The sequence below is a fragment of the Gallus gallus genome, chromosome 1 (assembly GCF_016699485.2).
Source record: "Gallus gallus isolate bGalGal1 chromosome 1, bGalGal1.mat.broiler.GRCg7b, whole genome shotgun sequence".
In the NCBI taxonomy this organism is placed as follows: domain Eukaryota; kingdom Metazoa; phylum Chordata; class Aves; order Galliformes; family Phasianidae; genus Gallus; species Gallus gallus.
The window spans coordinates 49,743,279-49,766,753 of NC_052532.1; the positions used below are offsets into that span (position 1 = coordinate 49,743,279).

At 45.5% G+C, this 23,475-nt stretch overlaps 1 protein-coding gene across 1 annotated transcript in view; it reads right to left on the bottom strand.

Moving 5' to 3' along the window:
- Positions 1-23,475, bottom strand: part of ZC3H7B (zinc finger CCCH-type containing 7B) — a 44,754-nt gene that overhangs the window by 18,501 nt on the left and 2,778 nt on the right. Inside the window, exons 2-17 of the mRNA XM_046903932.1 lie at positions 21,014-21,074; positions 19,343-19,376; positions 18,762-18,959; positions 17,795-17,953; positions 14,968-15,048; positions 13,436-13,492; positions 11,433-11,475; positions 8,723-8,881; positions 7,039-7,298; positions 5,818-6,166; positions 4,749-4,858; positions 3,735-3,897; positions 3,473-3,634; positions 2,539-2,744; positions 1,694-1,794; positions 814-995 (exon numbers count right to left, since the gene is read on the bottom strand). Coding sequence (XP_046759888.1) covers positions 814-995; positions 1,694-1,794; positions 2,539-2,744; positions 3,473-3,634; positions 3,735-3,897; positions 4,749-4,858; positions 5,818-6,166; positions 7,039-7,298; positions 8,723-8,881; positions 11,433-11,475; positions 13,436-13,492; positions 14,968-15,048; positions 17,795-17,953; positions 18,762-18,959; positions 19,343-19,376; positions 21,014-21,066 — 2,317 coding nt within the window. The 5' untranslated portion in view covers positions 21,067-21,074. The remainder of the gene's footprint in view (positions 1-813; positions 996-1,693; positions 1,795-2,538; positions 2,745-3,472; positions 3,635-3,734; positions 3,898-4,748; positions 4,859-5,817; positions 6,167-7,038; positions 7,299-8,722; positions 8,882-11,432; positions 11,476-13,435; positions 13,493-14,967; positions 15,049-17,794; positions 17,954-18,761; positions 18,960-19,342; positions 19,377-21,013; positions 21,075-23,475) is intronic.

Genomic DNA, 23,475 nt, shown 5'->3' on the forward strand with positions numbered 1-23,475 from the left:
GGGAGGCGAACAGTAAGCTGAGTTAGTTGCCTCCAATTACATAAAAGAATGGAAAGGAAAATTTAAAACATGTTTCTTCTCTAAAGCATTCCCATTACCAGGCTGGATTCTGCACTAAACAAGACCTTGTGGCAAAAAAATATCCAGGCGTCTTTGTGAGTGGACCAACATCTACTCAGTTAACAGGAGAGCAGCAAGACAAACAGTCCAGCACTGTCAGAGAGAGAGAGGAGTGAAAATGCCAGATGTGGCAGTGTAATTTTATGAGTGACCTGAACATAGTTCCTGTAGTAGCTTCTTCAGAGGTACATCATCAAAGCCTTTTTGGGAAACACCAGGAATCTTGTCATCTCACACTGTTGGTGAATTTGTTCAGAGAAATTAGAGATGCACAGTCTGCCTTTTGTAACTGCTTTGTCACCTGTGCATACTGCTGTTCTCGCTACGCCAGATGTTTATTCCAAGTCCCAACTGCTATTTAGGATCTTCTGCAGGATTTATGCATCAAAACACCTCTGAAGATTCAACTCTACCTAACAATCATTTCAACTTATACGGCTGGTCCCAAAGGAAAAGCCTCCTGGTCTGCAGTTTACAGTAGCTCCTGTAAAGGGACAAGGGCCAAATAATCTCGCAGAACACCTTGGCACTATTTTCTGTGTCTCTTGAGGAGAGAGACTAAGCACAGGCAAAAGTGAGCAACAAGTCCTCAGCACTCCCACATCACCTCCTTCCCCTCTCAACCGGCTCCCAGCACATGCTAGAAGAAACTAAGGTGTACACATCACCAGTCCTGCACCAAGCCACACTCACCTGAATACTGTTGCAGCAGCCAGACCTTGAGCTCAATGAAACTATGAGCAAAGTGGCAGCTGTCCTCACGCAGGCAGCCGTAGCGCACCTCGTGCCGGCACACGTCAAACTGAAAGTGTTCCTGGAACTGTCGGATCTTGGAGTATTTCAGGGATGTGGAACGCACGATGTGGACCAGACACCTACAGCCAGGCCAGAGAAATGTGAGTCATCAGAGCAACAATTCTCCTCCCACTCCTTCTTACATCTGGTTTTCATACATTTGACTGAACAGGCAGAGAACACAGAAGATCAGCTCTAAGAGATGCGAACTCTAGGAAAACATCTGGGAAACCAAGTTGCTGCCCTCTCAGTCTGTCTGAACTCTAGGTAGATATTTGCAACCTCCTCAGCCCATGGGTGACGAGTTCAAGTTCAGAAATCAGATCCACTTCAAAAACATGCAGCAAATATACAAACTCCTCTGGCTCAGCAAAGTTCCTAAGCCTCAGGTTGCCAGGAGCCAGAAGGGGTTGTATTACTATGTACTTCACATGCTTCTTATACTTGTTTTCCTAAACATTCATTATCAGCCAGTCAGAGGCAGGATCCTGAGCTAAAGGATCTTTGGCTTGACCTTTATGTAAAGGCCAAACTCAAAGGCAAATTAAGTCAATGGAAAACTCAGGTTGACTTCAAAAGGGCTTTGCTCTTGCCTCAAATCCCTTAGCATCAGCAGCAAACATGGAGGGAGACACATATAGCACTACTGACCATACTTTGAGCTGGCCTACGATTGGAACCCACTGGGAGTAAAGAAAGAAAGAGACCAGGGGGTTGGCGCTAAACTGGTTGGACATGTGAGAGACTGCTCCCATCAGTGCAACCAATGTTCACTCACTTGTTGTCATGGAAACTGTGTTTGGCAGAGAGGTTGGAGCAGACAGATGGCGTGTCCTTGGTCCCTTTGCTGATAATCCGGGGTTTGCTGTCAAAGCAGATCTGAGAAGAGAAGAATTAGCACGCTGGGAAATCCTCATAGAGAAGTAAACCAGAGCCATTTCACTTGGAAGGGGAAGAAAAACCAGAGCCAGCCTATTCTAATGTTCTAACTTTGAACAAGCCTGGTGAAAACTTCGTGGTAGGGCATTAGAATAAAGTAAAAGAGCTTTTGGAAAAGCTTCAGGACAACATTTTTGGCTTATTTTCCACAGAATTTTCCACTGTGGTTGGAAACATTTTGGTCAGAACCACATATTCTTTTCCAGTTGGACAACAGGGCAAGAACAAGGAGGAAACGATGAGGAAAAATAGAAGGGGAAAAACACACACAACAGTTACAGCTAAGAATGTGTTTCTTCACATATTACACTGCCAACCCAGAGAACTCTATGCTGCAGTGTGTCGAAAGGGTAAGAGCTAATCCCTAACTGACCAAGGCAGTTGCTCAATACAGACATCAAGTGGAAAGCTGCTGCATTGTGGAATTCTGATTTTTAAAACGGATGGATCCAAATTACACTTCAAAACAACACCCCACGACAGAGGAAGAGGAAAGTGGTCCCATGTAGCTGTGTGCACCTCAGGCATCTGGATGGATGAGGAAAACTACCTCACCCACCTCCTGCATGGCTGCATCCATTGCTCACTGCCCTTCTGGGTACAGGGCACTGGCTGGGACATATAAATGCTCCAGATCTACACTGAGAAGCTGAAGGGGCCCACTCTCCCCCACCAGCTCTTTACCTCACAGAGGAAGGTAAAGATGCCTTGATGTTCCTTCAGAAGCTTGGCAATGGTGAGGTTGCTCTGCTTGATCCCACCTAGTGGGTCAAAGAGGAGGTCACGGTTGAGAGTCCCCTTCCTCTCCTCCGTCCACACGTCGATCTCTTCCTGGTGGTACGCGAAGGTGCAGTTATCCCCGTACTTACAGTCCTGCTTGTTAAGCATATCTACAAAGCAACAAACAGCACACACCACCACACAGGGAGGGCGGCCCAGTCAGAAACTAAGCTCTCTTTTGTCTCCTCCCACTGCCCACACCTCACAAGGAGCTGAAAGCAAGAAAACACAGAGTTAAAGAAAAAGAAAAGACATCTCCCTCCAAGTTTGCTTACACCAAGGCATTCAGAAAAGTTAATGCAAACTTCTAAGTGGTGACACTCACAAGATGTAGAATCTGTTGTGGAAACTGGAGACCCGCTTTAATGCTATGCTTGGTCAAGAACAGACTGAAATTTAACCAATTTAACTCATTAGGTGCTTTCCAATGACACTGCCTCAGGAACCAGTCCAGTCACTTTAATGTGACCCAAAGGATGGGTTGGATCAAAGAAGCTTTTCCCTAGGCCAAACCATTGTCCTGCCACGTGGCTGCTAGGTAGGTCCTCAGCAAAGCCTGCATTAACAGGGCAGCTACAAGCCCTTGGCCATGCACAGCACCACACTGTGCCTTTGCAACTCTTTTCCTGCTCCACCACTTTCTATGCTGCCCATTCTCCACAGCATGGGAGTTCATCTTCTTTGACTGTACTGGGCCTCACAGTCTGTGGGCTACTGATGGGACAGGAATACCCCAGGAACAGCAGGCAAAACCAATGGGAAGTCTTCTTCCAGACCCCCTGGCCCACACCTTACAACCCCTTCCCAGCCACCAACATCTCTATCCCACCCAGATCACCTTTGCACAGGTAATACGATCCTACAAAGTTGGTTTTGGTTGGGCGAGGACGGATCCTCTTCCAAGTCTTGTCTTCTGAGTTCTTCAGCCTGCCCAGCAGGATGTCTCGCTTGCATTTGTGCTCCAAGCCTTCTCGATAGGTGTAATCGCCAGCCTTGGGCCCTGTAGCAGAGAAGAACTCCATCAGCTTTTTCACATCAGCCAGGAGAAAGGCAAAGCTTTATCATGGCCAATGCTGTGGGTGACAGAGGAAACACATCACCTGTTTTAGGGTAGCAGATGTGACAGGCTTGTTTGAAGACATGGGTGGATGCCAGAGGGTTCTTCACCAGCAAGGCTGTGTTGGGTATTACTGGTTCTGGCTGGGACAGCAGGTGCTCGGTGACTTTGGGCACAGCTGGGTGACTTCCCCCACCAAGGCTGACCTGTACAAAAACACACATACTTCTCTTCTAAGCTCTGCAGCCATATGGCTAAGAAAGCTCTGTAACCTCACACCTTACTCCAGGCTCTCAAAAAACTTCCTCATCTTCTTCCTCATCAAAACATTCAATTCTGAAATGACATTTCCTGAAAAGCTGCATGTAACTTTCAAAAATAGCAAAGCGTGATATGATCACCTCAAGGACAGTTCTCTTTCTCTCTTGGTAAGAGGCACCAGTTTTCTATCACGAGACAGAACAGAATGTCCACTCACTCATTCTCATTCCATCCATTACAACCAACTCTCAAATCAACCCCACCGCTACCTGGAAAAAAAAAAGGAACCACTTATCAGTGAGTCTTTGGGGATTAATCTGAGGACAAAGATTTTGTTCTACAGCTATGTAACAGGCATAGCAGGTGAACAGGAATCTAAGAAGAACAGTTTGCATTCCAAACTTGCTAACCATTGGCTTCCTTTTCCCACAAGTCTGGAGACATCAGATAGGAACAGAACAGCCTGGAAAAGTTGACTGACAGGGAGAAAAGAGGAGTAAAGAACTTCGCTAGCCTTAAGAAAGCCTGGTCTACTCCATTGTTGATCCATTGTTAAGAGGCTGCCAGATACATCAGCACACTGGCCTTCTTGATCCCCTGTTTATCCTACAACCTAGGTCACACTATGTTTACTTTGGCAATATGCAGAACCGGGGATAAAAACGAAGGCAGAACAAAGGTCTTCCTCTTGACTCTGGGAAAATCTTTACCTGCCTTGTCACAAGATGGGAGGAAATGCTCACTGGGGCAGGTTAAGAAGAGGGGCCCAAATTACCTACGTCACCCAAGTCACTACTACCTTGGCTCCAGAGCACCTTGGGACATCAGCATGGGGGAGCGGCTCACTCACCACGGGGGACGGTTTTTGGCTGCCAGGTGGGTGCCGCAGTTCCTGAGGGCTGGTTTCTTCTGGGCCAGAGAAGGGAGAAAAAACAAAAGCATTTCACTTTCAGAGGTAGTTCCGCTCACAGAAAGACAAACACATGCCAGCAAAATCACTTTGCTTTATTTATTTCAGAACATTTTATACCCAGATCCCCCATGTAAGTCTTGGAAAAACTCCAGGAAAGGCCTTCTTGTCCTCAAAACCATACTGAACTCAACTCTGCGCCACTGAGCTCTGACTTTCTAAAGTGGCAGCTATGAGGCAGTCCAATCCTTAGGTAAATCAGTGTGTTGAAGTGCTGACTGGCCAATCCCTGTTCTTCAGAAAATATTTTTGCTAACCAAAACATACTGCAATACAGCAGACAACCTAGCCAAGAAGAAGCCTGTCATCCCTTACGAGACAGGTGGAAACTTGCTTTTTGCCCACTGATCTCCACAATTTGGCTCCTTGTGACGTGAAATTGCAGTACTCAAGGCAATGGGATGCTTACTGTTCTGAATCCAGAGATGGGAAGGACCCACCTTGGCCTTTACTATTTAGTCCAGTGCAAAAAGGTCCTATCTCATTTAAAATAGTCACCAGGGTTTGGCTGGTTTGGTCCCAAATGTCCAACAGTCACTAGGGAAGGTGGAAGAAACACTTTATAGTCAAGTAAATTGTGCCAAGGGAGGTATCCTGGATACCATGCCACAATTAGACCTCACTTCACTTCATTAAACATCCTGTGTTCTTTTCCTCTCTGAGATTTCATAGCATGCACATACTAGTTATCTGGGATTACTACAGCCCTCCTTATGACTCCTGAGCTAGACATACCCAGCTGCTCTGCTCAAAACAATTCCTGCCCTCTTCAACATTTGTATTCCTGTTCCGAAGCACTGGTAAGGACAGCTAAAGGACAGACCTCAGCACTGAAGGAAACAGTCGTGACATGCACAAGTAAAGAAGCATAAAACCCCGTCAGCACCACACCTACCGATGGCAAAGGAGTCCAAGGCATCCAGCGACCCTCTGCTTGTCCCAAAGGAATCCAGGGCATCGAGACGTGAGTCTGTGTAGGGGAGCAGGTCCAGGGAATCCAGGGAATCTAAGGTGGAGCCACCGCTTCCCCCAGGCGGGGGCTCAAAGGCATCCAAGACAGAGGAGGAGGAGAGCTGTTTGGTGGGATCCATCACCAGGCCAAAGGAGGCAGGCGGCAGCGGGGTGGAGACAGGGATGCTAGCTGTCACAACTGGGGGCAGCAGCGGAGTTCCCCCTGGAAACACGGGGATCAGCTGGGGCATCTCTGTTGGCAGGTTGGTGGGAATGCTGCCCTGGACCAAAGACTTTGGAGATTGGGAAGGAAGAGGATAAGCAGTGTATTAGAAACAAGAAGGGAGTGACTGAACACAGAGGGAGCCAACAGACTCCCACTCAAGCATGTGCTGCGTTATCTGAAGCAGAAGGACACCCAGCAGCTCCATCCACCTGCAGACCTCCCACAGACCTGCCCACCTGTCTGCACCACACACAGTCTGGGCTGAGGTCCCTAAGGAGGTCCTGGGGCACCATCAGCCCACAAGGCAGAGCCCTGCACTGGGCACCTGCACCAGTTCAGGTAGAGACACAGTGCAGCTGAGTACACACAGCACCAAGGTTGGGGTAATAACCATTGCTCTTGGCACCTCTCAGCAGAGCTTTTTGCCTCAAGTTCCTTCCTGCCCGCATGTGGTTATATTGCTTCCAGATCAATGCCGACTCACATAACATCTGCACTACTGGCAACTAAAATCCAACATAAGCATCAATTGCAATTGTTTCTACAACATGGAGACCTGTGCAAAGAGCTCTGGCTGAATGCAGCCTGCAAAACAGTGTGTAAAATATATCCATTGCACCTACTTCAGCTCACTCATTTCTACCCTCAGGCCTGCTTCAAATCCATGGACACCAAAGGCCAGGGAGAAGGTGAAGGCTGGGGAAGGACACCTCAGTTAGCTCTGAGGGTCAGCTTCATGAAGCTGCACACAGCAAAGCAGGCTTAAAGGTGGGCTCTTTAGATACTCACAAGCCAGTTGCAGAAATAAGCAAAAGAATGAATGAGTTTTGCTAGAGGAAGAGCTAGGAGGAAGAAGTGACAGAAAGAGAAGCAGTACACATATATGTAGGCTCTAAGGATCTATTTGAATCAAGGGAATTATGCAATGTCCATTCTTACTAGAGGGTACGGTGACCCCTCAGCGAGGGAGTCCAGGAGGGAGTCCAGTTCTTCCCCAATTATGTCCCCATCTGTGAAGTCCTCCACACTGTCAGGCACTGGCAGAGACACAGACTCTGGAGACGGGAGCAGGCTGGCAGCAGGGAGTGAGCTAGGAAGGCCCTTTGCATCTGAATCCGAGTGCAAAGGGGACAGCCCCTCGCTCACAGGGATGGAGGTGGCCACAGGAGCTGGCAGGCACTGCAGGTCCATAGAGCAGTCTGCGATGGAGAAGAAACAGAGACAGTCAGTCACCCAGGAGGGTGCAAGCAGAGCACAGCCTGGCAAAGCCAATACGTCAAATCACAAACACCAAAGTATGTCTTCTTTTCAGAGAGGAGGGGCTCTGGTCTGCTCTTACTCTTTCATATTTGCTCTCAGTCTCCAATGGCTCACTGATAGCTGAAATATGCCTTACAGGCCAGCGCACAGACTGGTGTGTCAAGCAGTAAGCAGACCACCACAAAGCCACTGTCTGACCAGCTACTGTCCTGGACACAGCAAATTCAGAAGGCCAAGGGCACATAATCCAATTCCTCTAGAACCCACCACCTGATGTTTTCTTTAATGTTCCTCACTAAGGCACTTGGCAGAGACCACTGCCTTCTCTGCTCCCTGGAGCTCTGACATTCCAGCTGAAGGCTTGCTTATTCACACACACTCTCTAAACCCTCAGACATCCTGGATGGCAAAAGATAAAACTACGTGGTCCTGCTGGGACGACACAGAGATCAGAAGCTCACATCAGGCTGTGTTAAAAACGCGTCCCTTAGTCCCATCAGACTCACTCAGCTGTCTTTACCTAAGAAAATTCCCTGCACTTGTATGCTTCCTGATGTCTGCAGGTGGGAGGATGCTCCCCACGCTCCCCCCCCAACACCTCAGCACCAAACATCCCTTTAGAATGTTGTGTGAATAAGGGTCGGGGTAGGAAAGAGGCAGGGATTTTTCCTAAGGATTCCTTACTGCTCTGGTACACTACTGAAAAGGTAATGTGTTCCCATCATGCAAAATACACCTCTGTTAAGTGAAGTTAAGGTTACAAGCACATATTCTTTACAGAAGAGCATTATATTCTCCAGAAAAAAATAATAATAATAAAAAAATTAAAGGTTAAAAAAAAGTTCAAATGTTAGAAATTCAGGAAATGAAGTATTACATTTGCAGCTCTCAAACCAAGCACCCAAACTACCTTAATTCTGCCCCTGTGCAGATGTCCTGGAATAAAAGAAAAGAAATGAGAAAAAGGAGCTGCCACCTCCAACCACGTAGCAGTGGCTGCACTGTACCTATGGTGGTCTAAAGCTATAAGCAAGGAAACTTTGGGGGGAGTGACAACAGCTTTCATTAGAAGGATTGATAAGAAAGGAAAGAGATTTGACAAGTTGCTGAGATGCAAATCTTGATCCAACAAGAGATACTGCATCTTGTCTGCACAAGCTCTGTGAAGGCAGCCTTTGCAACACCGCTGTTGCCCCTTTCTCATGGGCACTGAGTGAGCCACAATGTCATCCTCTACAATGCACACTCAGTGTCTGAGGATTGTATCAATGCCCTTCTTAGAGCAAGCTCAGCAATTCCTGCAAAACCTCAAATCCTGAGTAACACCACAGCAGAGCTGACACAGGCTCATGGGCCTCCTTACCTCCAAGCCACCCCTGCCCGCTGCTACCTTTCCTCCTGGAGCTGTGAGCAGGAGGACAGCAGCTGAGGTTGCTGTACAAAGCACTGGAGGCCAAGCAATGACAAAAGAATGGCGGGGGGGGAACAGCAAGATACTGGTCCCTCTCCACAAAACTCATTCATGAGATTAAAGGAGAGCACATGTACTTGATGGGCTCCAACACACTTTTTCAGCATTGCAGTTGGACACAGCCACCACAGGCAGTGGAGTGGTTCAAAGGAAGGCTGCAAATGCCCTTGGTTACACAGGAAAAGCTGTTCCTCAGATCAGGCCTGGCTCCAACCCCATGCTTCCTTTGCGAAGGATCCTCTCAGCTCAGTTCCCTTTGGTGCGGACCCTCCAGCCACGCTCGGGAGCCAGCCATTCAGCTTCCCTTTGGTGCTGGCCTCATCGCTAGTAGTGCAGCCAGAATTCCCTCAGCACAAAGGGACAGCTTGTCCCTTCCTATTTTTCAGATGTTTTAATCTGGAGTACTGTCAAGATCCCTACAAAGGCCAACAAGAAGTTCAGGACATGCCGGAGGGGCCAGGGACACGTGCAGGGGGGAGTAAAAGGGTTCACAATGATACAGCCACAAGGGATTTACAAGTTCAGACCTTCTCCAAGGGTTGAGTGAGGCCCTCTGGTTCTCAGTCAGACTGGGAAGCAGAGAGAAATGCCCTCACATGCCCTAACAGGCCCCAAACTCTGTAAAACTGAGTGTATGATCAAAAGGCAGAGGGCATAAGACAAAAGGCATAAGGGATGTCCCACAAATTGGTATGGATTAATGGGAAGAAGAGCAAGGAACCAAGAGATCCCACTACCTTCAAGCAGAAAAAATGTCTGCCCCTCTCTCTCTGACTACCTAAACCCTCTCCTCCTTCCAGCCACTTGCTCTCATTCCACTCCATCCTATCTCCTCCCCTACCTCTCCTTTCCCCATGACACTCCCATCCACTGAGTTTCCTCACCAACCACCATGCCCATATCTACTCTTTGTCTAGAAAGCTCATGCACCCCCTGTACCCACTTTAATAGTTGCCCCAACTTTAAAAAACAAAAACCGTAAGCCCTCCTTGATGAACAGATCACGCGTACATCCCTGCCCTCCTGTGCCACTGCTCCAACACCACTAAGCTGCATGTATTATTATGAGTTCATTGAGGGTCTTGTCCATTCCTTTCCCTGAGCTTCTGCCAAAACTAGACTATGCTCCCCACTTGGGGGCTTCCCTGGCCATTGCCTGTCCCAGAGAGGTGAACAGAGTTCTTTTAAGAGCCCTGTTTCTCACTCTGTATCCCAAAAAGCAGTTTCTCCCCCCATGCATCAGTTGGCCAAAGGCAATACTGAGCCATATCTGAGCCATGACATGTGCATGACAGGGCTGAGTTAATCAGTTGACTTCAAGGAGGAAGGGTTGTCAGGAGTTTACATCTCAAAAAAGAAAGAAAAAAAAACAAAAACCAAAAAACAGAACAACAAAAAACACCCCAAAATAACAACAACAAAACCCCCTAACAGCCTTGTGGGTTTCACTTGAGGCACCTGGCACCCACAGCTCTCCTAACAGCACGCCAATCTCAGGGCAACGGAGAACACATCATTTCAGTGGTTTTGAAAAGATCTAGCAGAAAATGTTCTCTCTGCCTGAGCTGCAGCAAAGCTGGCATGCTGCTCCTGCACCAAGCCCTGACGAGACAAAGAGCCTCCTGGATGCAGCCACTCTTCACTCTGCAGCAAGAGCCCAGCTCATCTCAGCACAGCAAATAACTGAAAAACTCGCCTTGTTTTGAGGAACTGGGTCTCATGCCTGCACGCAGCATTCTGTTACTGAACCAGAATTCAACAGGGAACTAACGTGTTTTCCAAAATAGACACCAGAGCATCCTGATTATGAAATTAGTGTCTTTCTATAAAAAGAGTGATAGCTATCTGCAGTGTTAAGCCTGCACACTCAGCACTGCAGCTACCTTTCAAAGGAACAGAGACTGACACGCTCAGAGGCAAGATTAAAATGCTCCAGCACACAACAAAGGTCAGTCAGTCTTCCCAAAGGGAAGATTTAAGGTCACTTGATTCTCGGCATGAAAAAAACCAACCCTGTGGTCCTCACTATGCCCCTCCTCTGTGCCTAAGGCAGCACAAGGCTCTCCTTGGGTCCTTCCCAACCCCCTTACTTTGAACTCTTCCATCTCAGCATCCTGGAGGACCACACGCACTCAGAGCACAGACGGTTGCCTACAACCTTAAGTTCACTTTATCTAGACTGTTTTGTCTGGGGGTAACACAAGAATCTCAGAAGCTGCGCCAAGCTCAACGTTAAGAAAGCAGAACTGGAGGAAGCTGTGTACATCACCATACCCTTTTAATTCCTGGAGATGTTCCTTGCTGGGCCTGGACTAGAAGTTTTTTCTGTAGGAGGTACTAATAGGCAAATAACTGCTCAGCCTCCTTTACCCTTCAAGACAGTGCCTCAGTAACTGACTGCAAATATGGAAGATATGAGGGGAAACTAGCTGAGGTAACAGTCCCATATGCTCCTGCTTCCCATCATCTTTTCTTCCTCCTAGGTATCAAAGTCAGGAGCACACAGAGAGACACAAACACAGACCACAAACCTCTCAGGCCTACCAGCCTGGTCAGGTACCACACTGACATCACAAAAATCAGAGAAGAGAAATATCTTTACCTGTTTCGATGTCATCAATTGACCCCAAACCATTGGAAGTGGTCTGTAGAGGGCAAAGGAAAGAACAGAGAAATTATCACCAGAAATTAATCTTTGAAAAAGATATTCTCAATTCACAGAGGAGATCTTTCACTACTCCTAAATGCATCAGGCTCTTTCTTTTCCTTTATTGCCTCCCCCAGTGCAAGAACAGTAAAACCACTGAACTTTAAGAGTCCATTCATCCAAAGCCTATGCACTTTCACCTCCAGCAGTGGACAAGGCTTGTTGCTGCAAAGGAATACCAACTCTGCATAATGCCCAACCACATGAGCAAATCTGCATACAGAATTGGGTTTTTTCCTGTGTGGGTGAGAAAGAATACCATGTCCCAAGTCCCAGGACAAACCAGTCAGCCAGCCCTGTGCAGTGAGATCTGATTAGCCTGGTCTGACACAATGTTCCTTTTCGTAGTTCACATACTTTGCAATCTAATAACCACAAACTTCTACAGCAAACTCAAAACAGGAAAAGATTTCCACCAAGACAACTGCTGACATGGAGCTCCAGGCAAGGAATAAAATAAGCCCCTGCTTTACAGAAACATAAACACATGCAAGTATGCGTGCTTTCAGTTTAAACTTACAAAGGTACAAGTAAAGCATAGCTTTCTAGATACTGCATCTGCATACTACTGCATCCGCAATAGTTTACACAACTTCTGATCTTTGCAATATTTCAATTTCTTCAAGATTTACAAATGAAAAACTAGGCACAACTATACAAGAAAACTGATTTGCTCTCCTAGAAAGATGTGAAGGCAAGTCTCTGCACATTGGCAGGTAAACTGGTTCCTTAGCATCCCACCTTGTCAAACAAAATGTCAACTGTGATGGTTTTATATTTTGCTTGCTTTAAGGAGTAATGTGAAGTAGCAAACAGGCTAAAACAGCTAAAAACATCAAGGCTTTTGTTAGCTGGTGGTGGAACAAGGAATTCAGCAATTTCCTATATTTTGGCTCAATATTTGTGCAGAGCTCTGCCCAAGGATCTCCCAGGTCAAAGGACAAATACAAAGAATACACAAACTGCTTGCTCACCTTGCTCAGTTCTAGGCAACAAAACTACACTGCTTGATTTGATCTCCTATCTTTCCTCAGCAGTTGCACTTCCTGATTTTTACTTAGTGTTGTCCTAACTACGTAAAAACCTGAAAACTGAAACTTATTTAAAATACAAAAGAAGACAACCATTCACAATAAGTAAGAAAAATAACCATTGCCACTTGATTTGTTGACAGTAAAAGTGCTTTCACTAGAAATGTCTTCAAAGAAATAAATTTCCTTAGCAATATTCTTTAAAAGGTTCTCCTGGTTTTGGCTGGGACAGTGTTAATTTCCTTCTTAGTAGCTTGCTATAGCATTGTGCTTTAGATTTAGGATGTGAATAATGCTGATAACACACCTATGTTTCACTGGTTGCCAAGCAGTGCTTGCACTAATCAAAGATTTTTCAGCTTCTTGTATACTGCCCCACCAGTAAGAAGCAGCTGGCATGGGACAGAACCAGGACAGGACACAAACTGGCCAAAGGGATATCCCATACCACGTGGTATCATGCTGACCAGTGAAAGTGGGAGGAGGCGACATGAGGGGCTGCAGCTGCTTTGGGATGGGCTGAGTATCAATCAGTGGTGAGTAACTGCATCATGCATCACTTGTTTTTTATATTCTTTTATCATCATTATTATTATTATTTTCCCTTCCTTTTCTATTCTATTATATTGCCTGTCTCAGTCCATGAGTTTTACCCTTTTTCCAGTTCTCCCCCTGATCCTACTGGTAGGAGTGAGAGAAGAGCTGCGGGTGCTTAGCTGCCAGTGGGGTTAAACCACGACAAAGGGGAATACACTATTAAGTACATTTCAATTCTAAAAGACAGCCATCGATGTGTATGTAAATAAAGCTCAGAAGCATTCCAGCAGCAATCCATCAACATTAGTAACAAGAGGATGCAAACTGTACCTGATTTGACAAATTGATAGACGTGCCGTTACTGAGTAGAGAGAATGTTTCCAATTCCTGCTGCAAGAAGAGAGAGATGTCTTAGAACAGAGATAGCCCACAAACACTTGTAAACGAGGTAAAGCTGGGGTATGATACAGCTTTTCTTTCAGGCACTGTCTAGAAATAAAAGCCACCCCAAAAGCATAAGTCTGTGACACAAAGGTACAGTTTTATGGACGCTTGCAGGGCCACATATTTCCTATGGACACCTCAGTGCAAAACACCTAACACTCAATGCACGATCAGGAAGCTAACATTATTCCTGAAAAACAAATTTTTTGCCTTTTCATTAAAACATTACTGCTTTGGGAGGGCATTACAGCACTGGAATGAAAGTTGTTAAGTCAACACAGAAGATAGCAAGGTGTTGTCAAAATACCAATCCCTACACATCAAGTAATAAAAAGCATTCTGTCTTTTTTAGTCTTTGTTTTTCCAACGCATTAGAGTGGTTTAAGTCCATCAGAGTCCAGTAATGTGACGACAGCAAAAATGTGGCTGGGTCACTGAACACAATGAGCAGCTACAAAAAGTATTTTCCAAGTAAAACTTCCTTTTCTTTGAGACAGAATCATTTCAGAGTGCTGAGAGTTGCTACAGCATTGAAGGCTTTTGGGTGGATCAATCACATGAGTTTTGTCATGGAGTGGAACATGACATCAGGGCCATACTTTTCCCAAAAGCCCTCTGCAGGTTGGTAGCCCAGGAACCACATCACCAAATACCATAAAGGTTCCCTGGAGGTGTCCAACACACCACTGTGCAGGGGGCTGAGGATGCTGGGCAGAGCTGGCTCAGGGAAGCATGATGACGGTCATCCCATGAACATTCAGTGAACACAGGCTAGCACTGCTTACTCCTGAAAATGCATCCCATGATTTCACATGACCAAAGCAGGTTTATCCAAGAGGGCCAGCAGTGGCCTAACGCCCTCTAGCTCCATCCCAGAGTATACATTTCTATACCTACACAGTACATTGTACTACAGCACTTTCTTTTAAAGCCAGGTAACAGATCCAGCCACTGGGGTCCATTAACAGGACCAACAGCTTAATTTTTGCTGCCTTCTTTCCTAGCATCTGACCAGATATGTATCTGCCACGTTCTTGTTATAGGGAAAGAACTATGATGCAAAACCTCCTTTGGTATCAGGCCACATGTCCCTCTCTTCATGGAGGTGCATGGAGGCTCCTACTGCATTAGACCCTTCTCCTGCAGCACCAGTCTGACTCTGCTGGAGACACAGGGAACATCCTTGAGAAGACCCAGGGCAGCAGTGAGATCAGAAATGGACAAAGGCAAAGGTGAGTCAGAGGGTCAGGGTAAGGAGGGGAGCCAGTGGGCCGCTGGGGGGATTGCAGCGTAGTATAGCTGTGTCTATAGCTGCAAAGCAGCACCTACCACTTTTGCAGAAATAAATCTGAAAGAACCAAAGGATAGTCTCTAGGGAAAAAAGAAGAAAAAGAAAAGAAAAAAGAAAAAAGTCATACCTGTGGCCTTTTATATGCTTTTCGAACCCTCAGTCCCAGCTTCTGGGCAAGCTCCTGTCCCAGCTGCGTGACACTCTCATCCTGGGGACAAAAGCATTGGAAGGACACTTTCAGCTTTGTGTCTTTGTGGCAGACAAAACAAACAGGAATGCAGCTGTCCGCACGGCTGTGCCAAGAAGCCTCACTTGTAGATAGCAGCAGAGCAACCCTAGCAGAGGCCATGCAGACCAGAACGTTCCTGTCATTCCTGCTGAGGTACTGAGGTTGCTCCATCCTCTCCAGTTCTGCCTGGACTAACCTGCCACAAACCTCTTTACTTATTTATCATCAGCAACTCCTTCCTTGTGCTTTTCTCCCTTTCCCCACTGGCAAAAATACTTTAACGGTTTCTTCTAAAGAAAAACAACATTCCTGCCCCATCTATTGCAATATCCCTCCTTAATGCTACAATATCTCTCTCATCTATAACCCTGAAGCTTGCTCTTTCTCTCTACTTGCCACGTAACTCTGATCTTTCCAATTTCCTTCTCTCTGCAGGTTCATTTTTTTCCCTTTCAGCCCTCACTAGCCGGTGGGTCTTCTACCCCATTGCATCAGTAACTTTTCCCCTCAGTTTGAAATGCCACCTCTTGACTGAACTTCTCTCCCGACACCCTCAACACTGATTTGTTCTGAAGTCAGTGAAAAAAAAAATCCAATTTACCCATGTCCTCTTCTCTCTCCATCTCATACCTCTTCAGGATGTACCTTCCTTTCCTGAAACTGTCCCCATACTCTCCAGAGATATCTTCTTGCTCAGTTCTTATGGTTGCCTCTCCCTACTCCATCCCTTCCAACTCTCAGATCTGTCTGACATAACCATCACTCTGCCTTTATTAATATTTTACCCCAATCATCTTTTCACTGCTGTTTGCCTCTGGTTCTTCTGCCTGTCCAAACACTCTTGCAGGTATCTTCTGACACCTGCCATTTTCCTGCTCCCTGTGGAAAACTCCCAGAAAGACCACCTGCACCATCTCTTTTTATTGATCTCACAACGATACCTACCAGGCTCAGCCTATCCAATTCCACATGCCCTCTCTGATGCTTGGACAAAATCAAGAATGTCTTTTTCTCTAGACTGCTTTCACTTCCCTTCAGCATGAGTTAATTTTTAACAAGCAGGCCTGAGGTTTGGGAGTGGGAGCTTACTGACTCTTTGTCATTCTGAGTATTTTTCTTTAGCCTTCCTTTTCCTCAGCCAAATACCACCCCTCAGGTGCTTACTGCCTTCCACCTAAACAAGGGGATGCTCAATAAGGACATGCAAAATGCTCTCTTCTGACACCCTAAAAAACCTCCCTTCGTGCCATCCTAAAAGCAAACCACAGAGAAGCACCAGCCTCACCATGCTGGGAATCTCTGCACACTATCAGCACTGAATATCTGCACCGGGTTAAGCTAACTCTGGTAGACAGTGAGTCAACTGAGTGGCATTTCTTCATCACTGTAAGTTTTAATATATGATCTGCTTCTCAGCTGTTACAGCAACACAAGCTGGAAGCACCTCATTGCTCCAGAGACCCAGCAACTGGTGTAGTTGAAACAGAACTGAGACAATGGATAGTCTGACTTGCCTTTGATGCGGAGAAGGCTTACGATTTCTGTTAATCAGATAATAAGGCAATGGCATACTTTAATTTACAAGACTGAATTGTTCAGAGCCAGGAATACGGATGTCTTGATAATGAATTTGTAAGGTTGAGCTATCCTGACCCAGAAAAGTTAGATGAAAAGTCTGTAGACTACCATTATAGTAGTCTTTACTACTTTAATATTTCAGCCACATATTGAAGTGGCTGAACTACATTGTGAGATACAGCCACATACATGAACAGATGTATTAGGCAGTTTTGTTTATAAAAGGATTTAAGAAATAGGTCTTTAAAACTCCCCTAGTATAATACCTCCAGTGTGTTTTGGTCACCTTGTTCTGCCAAGTCAAGGAAACTGAATACAATGAAGGCAATGAACTGCTAACATGGCTTTGCTTTACAAGATTGCTTCTGTAATTCTAATAGGAAAAAAAATAACTTCTGCTGAAGTAGCTGCCTTTTTCTTCTGACAGTATTACTTTAATGGATCAGAACTAAATTTAGCAAAGATGACCAGTACTCACTGGGATGTAATCAGAGTCTGCTTACTTGTTCAATATCTGGCCTAAAAGAAAGCTCAATAAAAGCATTGTTAAGAAAACACATAGGGGCTAGTATATGCAGATAGATCCCTCTGAAGTAAAAACAATTTACACACCTGTGAACATAACCAACCATCAAGGACCCCTCCACATGCCCCTCAGAAACAAAAACACTTTATCAGCTTGCCTTAGCAACTATTAACTAAAACATCAGACATTTTTATCTAAAACAGGAAAAACATGTACGTTTCCCTGCAGGGCTCCAGTCTGCATTTGTGCCATGCTCACAGTCACTCTCATTAGGCATATAAAAAGGGCTAATTAAAACACCTTCATGGCCTTAGTTCACCTTCTGTTAGGGCAATTTTTTGCTCCTTGTGAATAGGCCAGCAAACCTTCTGCCATTAGCCAGTGTCTCTGGCTGGTACTGTCTGCAGATGGTGACTTGGACTGAAGAAACACGAGAGTTCAAAGGTCTTCTCTGAGTTGAGAGAGAGAGAAGATTCCTGGACATAAGTATCTATGTCCAGGTATATAGTACAGCCAACTTTCCTCTTCCGCTATCCTCAGGCCTCATGCTAAATGTTAAGTGACAGAAGGGCAAGGTGGCGAGCCCCAGAAATCAAGATAAGCTGTATGTCAAAAACTTACATGGGGGAGGGACAGCAGACATCGGCTATTACACTCATATGCTTCTTTGTGTCTCCCAAGTTCATTTAAAGAGCGAGCTTTGCGGAAGAGCGCTCGGATGTTCTCCTTGTCAAGACCTAAAGCCTTTTCACTGTCCTCCAGAGCCTTCTCGTACAACCCCTGCATGGAAGAAACCACCAAAAGTCAGCACAGCAAACAAGCCCTTCTCTGTGTGAATCCATGCATTGTATCCCTCAGCAGAAATATAAAAGCGTGGGTAGGACAGTCGGAAATGCATTCATTGCATTTTGTTAATTCTGGCAAAACACAGAACACTTTAAAGTTAGTGAACAGCACAATTTGGGCTGCTTGAACAACCTTATATTGCTTCCCCTTCTGCTGTGGACATGTTACATTTGACAGTCTTTAATTATGTGACTGCCCGTTAACTTTATCCATAGGACTCAGCCTCGTTTATGAACAGGATGGACCTGCTTTGGTGTTGTGCCATAAAGGACGGCTGTTACATTCCTGAAGAAAATGGAAGAGCACAGCTTTTTAGAGCCTGATTATTTCAGAATCGTTTTCCATATGCGTTCTGAATGCTCTGCCATGATCCAAAGCCTTCTCACTGTCTTCCAGTCGCACAGACGTGGGGAGGTAGGCAAACTTCCAGAGCGGTATTCAGAGTCAGTACAGGAAGGCACTGGCTCTTTACAACTGAATTTCCAGAGTGCATTAACTCCTCAACAACAAGGACCTGAACTGCCTTCAAAAACAAAAAGCAGGACCAACAAAAGCAGGACTGCACTGCTTTACATCATTCCTCTGGCTTTGCAAGACACAGTATGATAGTGAAGAGGTATCAAAGTTCTCTGTGTGCCACCATCTCCTTCAGTGCTGGGGGCTGAATTCCCTCCTGACATAACAACCAATGCAATCCAGCTTTCCTCCCTGACTCCTGGGGATGCCTTGGGAAGGCACTCACCATGGCAAAGTAGCAGGCAGCTCGGTTGACATGCAGCTTGCACAGGAGTTCCTTTGGGATGGTCACCTCATCAGAGGCTGCATAATCTGCCACGTTCAGCCCTTCTACATACTGTACCAGCGACAGCTTGAAATCCTTCTCTCGAAACAAATCATTGCCCTCTGCAAACAAATTTCTCACCAGCTTCTGCAAGACAGCCTGGACAGCAGGGACAGAGCAAACAGACTGAAATGGATACACAGAGACAGAAGCAGTTTCCCACTCCTTCCCATGTTTCAGCAACCCATCTGCCCACCAAGATTCTCCCACATCCCCACTCTCCTATAAAGCATGAGTCTTCTGATGGAGGAGAATAATCCAGTCAAATCTCCTCCCTTCTTGATCCCTCAAGTGTCTTCTCCTTCCACTGAAAGTTTTCCTTGCCAGAATTCTTATGGCTTTGCATTTTAGACAAACTGTGACAGACCATCCCTACTCCTCTCTGCTTCTTGTTTGTAAACTAATGGCTGTGCAACAGAACAAATCTTGTTAACCTAAGGGTTCCCAACTTCAGAAAAAAAAACCACAAAACCTGTAATTACCTCATAATCTTCTTGGCTTAGGGGTAATGTAGACCTGAAAAAAAAAGACGAGAAAATGTTCATGATACAGGCATCCATAAAAACTTGGTTTCTTCATCAGACAAAAGCATTGTTTTGGTCTTGTTTTGAATATCTCAGTGATTTACTGAATGTTTTATCACTTAAAAGACAGCTGAAGTGAAGAGAACACAATTAGGGAACATTATGCTCAGCGATGGACACAGTGATGCCAAGAGATGGTCAGGTCCCAAAGGTATTTGAGATAAGAGGAATCTTATTCTCAGCTATTTTCTGTGCATATGTGATATTTTGTCATGTGTCTTCAGTCAGCGACCTACAAAAACATTTCTAAGAAAATCTCATGAGAGGTTGTCATGGAAAATGGGAGCATAAAAGCACCTAGCCCTGATGAGAGGCAACAGATTGGTCACTTCAAGACCTCTTCAAATCCTCCGTGCAGTCACAGAAAAGACAGTGATAAACGCAATCGCTTTCCTCCCTGTTACCTCAGCCACATGCCTTTAGGACTACACCACACACACAACAAAAGGAGAAAACAATGGAGGTGCAAGAAGCCATTCAATTCTTGCTGCCTTGGCCAAGACTGCCAGGCTGTGCCCTAGAACTGACAGTGTTTGCGTGGGCTACACTTGCCCCACAACAGCCCCGAGACATAGGCAAAAAGCTCTGTTCTTCAAATCAGAGCACCTGTTTGGTCCACACACATTATTTCTCCTGGAGACAACATAAAGTTTTCAAGAAATCCCTAGAGACCTTCATGCCCCTCCTCACCTTTGACATACAGCACTGTGCATATGGCCTTACTGGTCAGAGAATAAACTTTAAAATTTCATCAGTAAAATTAACTACAGGAAATGTAGTGGCCTTGTAAGAAATATTCACGCTGATTATCAAATTGGACTACCCCAAAGCAAGCCAACGAATAACACTTCCCCTGGTTCAGAGTTCAAGACACGTTCCAGAAACACAGACAGCATCCTGTATTTCTAAATTATTTCATTTATGGGAACCTTATGCATTTTTATAAACGTTACCGAAATAAACCTCACAACTGCCTGTCTGAGACTGGTTACCAGCCACACATAATTTCAAACTGGGGTAAAAATACGATGGCCATGCAAAGGGATGTCAGTATATAACCTGGAAGAGATGGCTTTTTTCTCTACTGTGGATGCACAGATTTCATAGTAACTGCAGGATTCAAAGCACACCTTAAGAAAACATAAGAAAATAAATCTGATTGAAATCTTGTTTCTTCCCTATTCATCATGCAACTTGGACCTTGAGGCTTTTGCCAGCTCAGCCACTGGAGGGAAAAGCACGACTACACTTCATAAGGAAGCGCTTGAACTTGTAGCTACCTGTAGCTACCACACAGGAAGTCACCACAAACTCTAAGTGGCCACCAAATATTTGCAGAAGAGTGACTGGAGGCATCGATCAGGTTGGCAACTGCAGCAGAGCCCAGGTCACCTCTTTCTGGTAACAGCAGTGTACAAGGCACCTGGCATTTACCCGGCTTTCCTCACCTATGTAACAGGAATACTATCTTCCTAAGAAAGGTGAATAGGAAGAACTTCATTCTTACAGTCCTTGATACAAAGATAACCACCTCCCAAGCCACAGGAAACAGTGAGGTTGTCCACTTACTGAATTAACTGAAGTCCTTTCTCTATTTCTTGTTTTCTCTTCTGTCTCTCCATTACAATCGCTGCAGAGGAATAAAGAAAAAAGCATAAAAATGAGTCATTACGGGTCTTGCTGGCAGTTAAGCAGCACAGTATTTTGTGTGCGCTTCAACTTACTACTAACAAAATGTACCAGCCCAAATGCACAGAACACCGAAACCCATGATTTATCCACACTGCAGACAAAGGACGGCAAGCAGCTCGCTACCCAGTATCTGCTTTTTCTCACATGCCACTGCCGGGATACACAGGCAAAGAGGAACTGCTTCAATTTGAGCTCGCTGCTTAGTCTGCCAATAAACAAAGCAATGGGAACCAACTGTGATCATGACTGCCTTCTAGGAAAGGGGGAAAAATAAACACTTCCCCCGCACTGGCAGAGATGTCAGGAATTTGTATGTGGACCCTCCCATGATAAGCAATTCTGACCACCGGGCCAGACTCAAACTGGTTTACAACATCCTTGCATACCAACCAAGTAATTTATGTGGGGCATCTGGAATCATATCACAGAGAGGCACTGGGAAGGAGGTGGAATTTCTTGCTGTGGTACGCATAAAAAGACAGTAGGGGACCTCAGCAATGGATATTTTGTGCTGAAAATCAGTTGACAAGTGCACAAGTGCAGCAGAGACTTGGGAATGCTCGTTGAGAGCAGGAACAGGGCTCCAGGATGCTTCAGGGAGAGGGGACCCCCCATTCTGCAGTGCTTTGAATTGTGGCCTCAGTAGGACTCAGGGGAATGTATTCCCATACACACACACACAGATGGACAAAGACAACAATCTCAAAAACACTGAGATGAGATGGAACTGAAGGCAACATGCATCCACAGCTTGGGATTGCCTCTGAAAAGATTAGGATAAAAACCAAAGTCATTTATCTTGGAGAGCATTACCACCTGGCTCCCTTTCATATTACAGACGTCTCTACCAATCTAATGTATCATACGGTACCTGCAGCACAATCAGCCCAGAACACTGTGAGGGAACCTTTAAGGTACATGAAAAATCAATCCTGGCAGCTAAGCAAGCCTGTATTGATTATGCTCTGCATTATGCAAAATGCAGAATGGCTGAGAGTTGCCCTTTACCAGGAAGGACAGTTAGGCAAAAAAAGATAGGGATGAGATAAAGACCAAGAAGCAAAGGTAGCAGAAGTAAGCAAGGCTTGAAAGTGATACAGTGTTGTTTGTAAGTCACCAGACATTAAATATGAGAGCAATCTGGTCCAAACAGCAGGCAGAAGATTTTAAGCAGCTGTATGTGGAATGGGATGGGCAGCACAGCAAGCAGAGGAATACAGAATGCCAGCAGACAAAGTGAGTGATGATCAGTGTCTCTACAAGGGCTTTTAACAGAAGCAAAGGAGAAGAGCTGGTAGACCTCAGCACACCACCACTAGAAGGCCTGGAATGGTTTATAAATAACCTAGATAATGAGCAATCAGGAAGAGATAAATTTAACAAGGAGACTGTGAGGTTAATATGAACACAGAAGCTACAAGCAGACAGGTTTAAATGGGAGAAAATAAGACAGTCATCTCATTCAGCATTTCTCCTCACACAAAACTGAAAAGACAAAAGAAAGAAAGAACAGACAAGATGAGGAGAAGTAGGAGCTATGTGCACACAGACAGCAGTGAAAGCTGGGGAAAAAAGTCAAGCTTGTCCTCTCTGGAGAAGCCTTGCTCTTGCTGCTCCTCAACAGAAGCCACGCTGGAGAGAACAGAAAGAACAGAAGGAAAGTTGTGGCCCACAGACCCGATGGGAAGGGAGATTATTGGTAACTGTGGGAAGTGGAACACTGGCTGTTCATCACAAAGTCAGTGGCTGCACTCCAAAAACACTGTGGCACATCTTCACAATTGTGTTTATCCGCACAACTGAGACACCACCTTAAAAAGCTTCTGATATACACAGCATGCTTCAACTCTGCTACTGAGCTCAGCCCCTTTCTCAAAATACAACTGCAAGGAGCGAGGAAGAGAAGATCAGTACCTGTTCTGATGGCTACCCTGATCCACTGCTGAACATCTTCCACAACACGATACGGGCATGTGTTACAAACCAGAACTGGTCACTGCTGCTTGCTCACAGAGAGTGGCATTCAAACACTGCTGGCCAAAATGTGGAGCGGGGCCAAAGGCCTACAGGAAAAGGCTCTGAAACATTTCCTTCCCACAGTTACCCAACTCCTCTTGCACCCTGGAGTTCCCCTTGTTTTTAATCTCCTCATCATGGCCATCATGGCCTCATCAGATCCAGCATACCCATTTCCATCTTTGCTTCACTTAGATGGCTTGATCATCTTTACATCCCACAATACCCTGTTAAAGATTTGATCCTTGCTACAAAACTATCATAAAAAAAAACTGCTCCCTGCATGCTGTTTCCTCTCTGCAGTCCAAGCCTCATCTTCCACA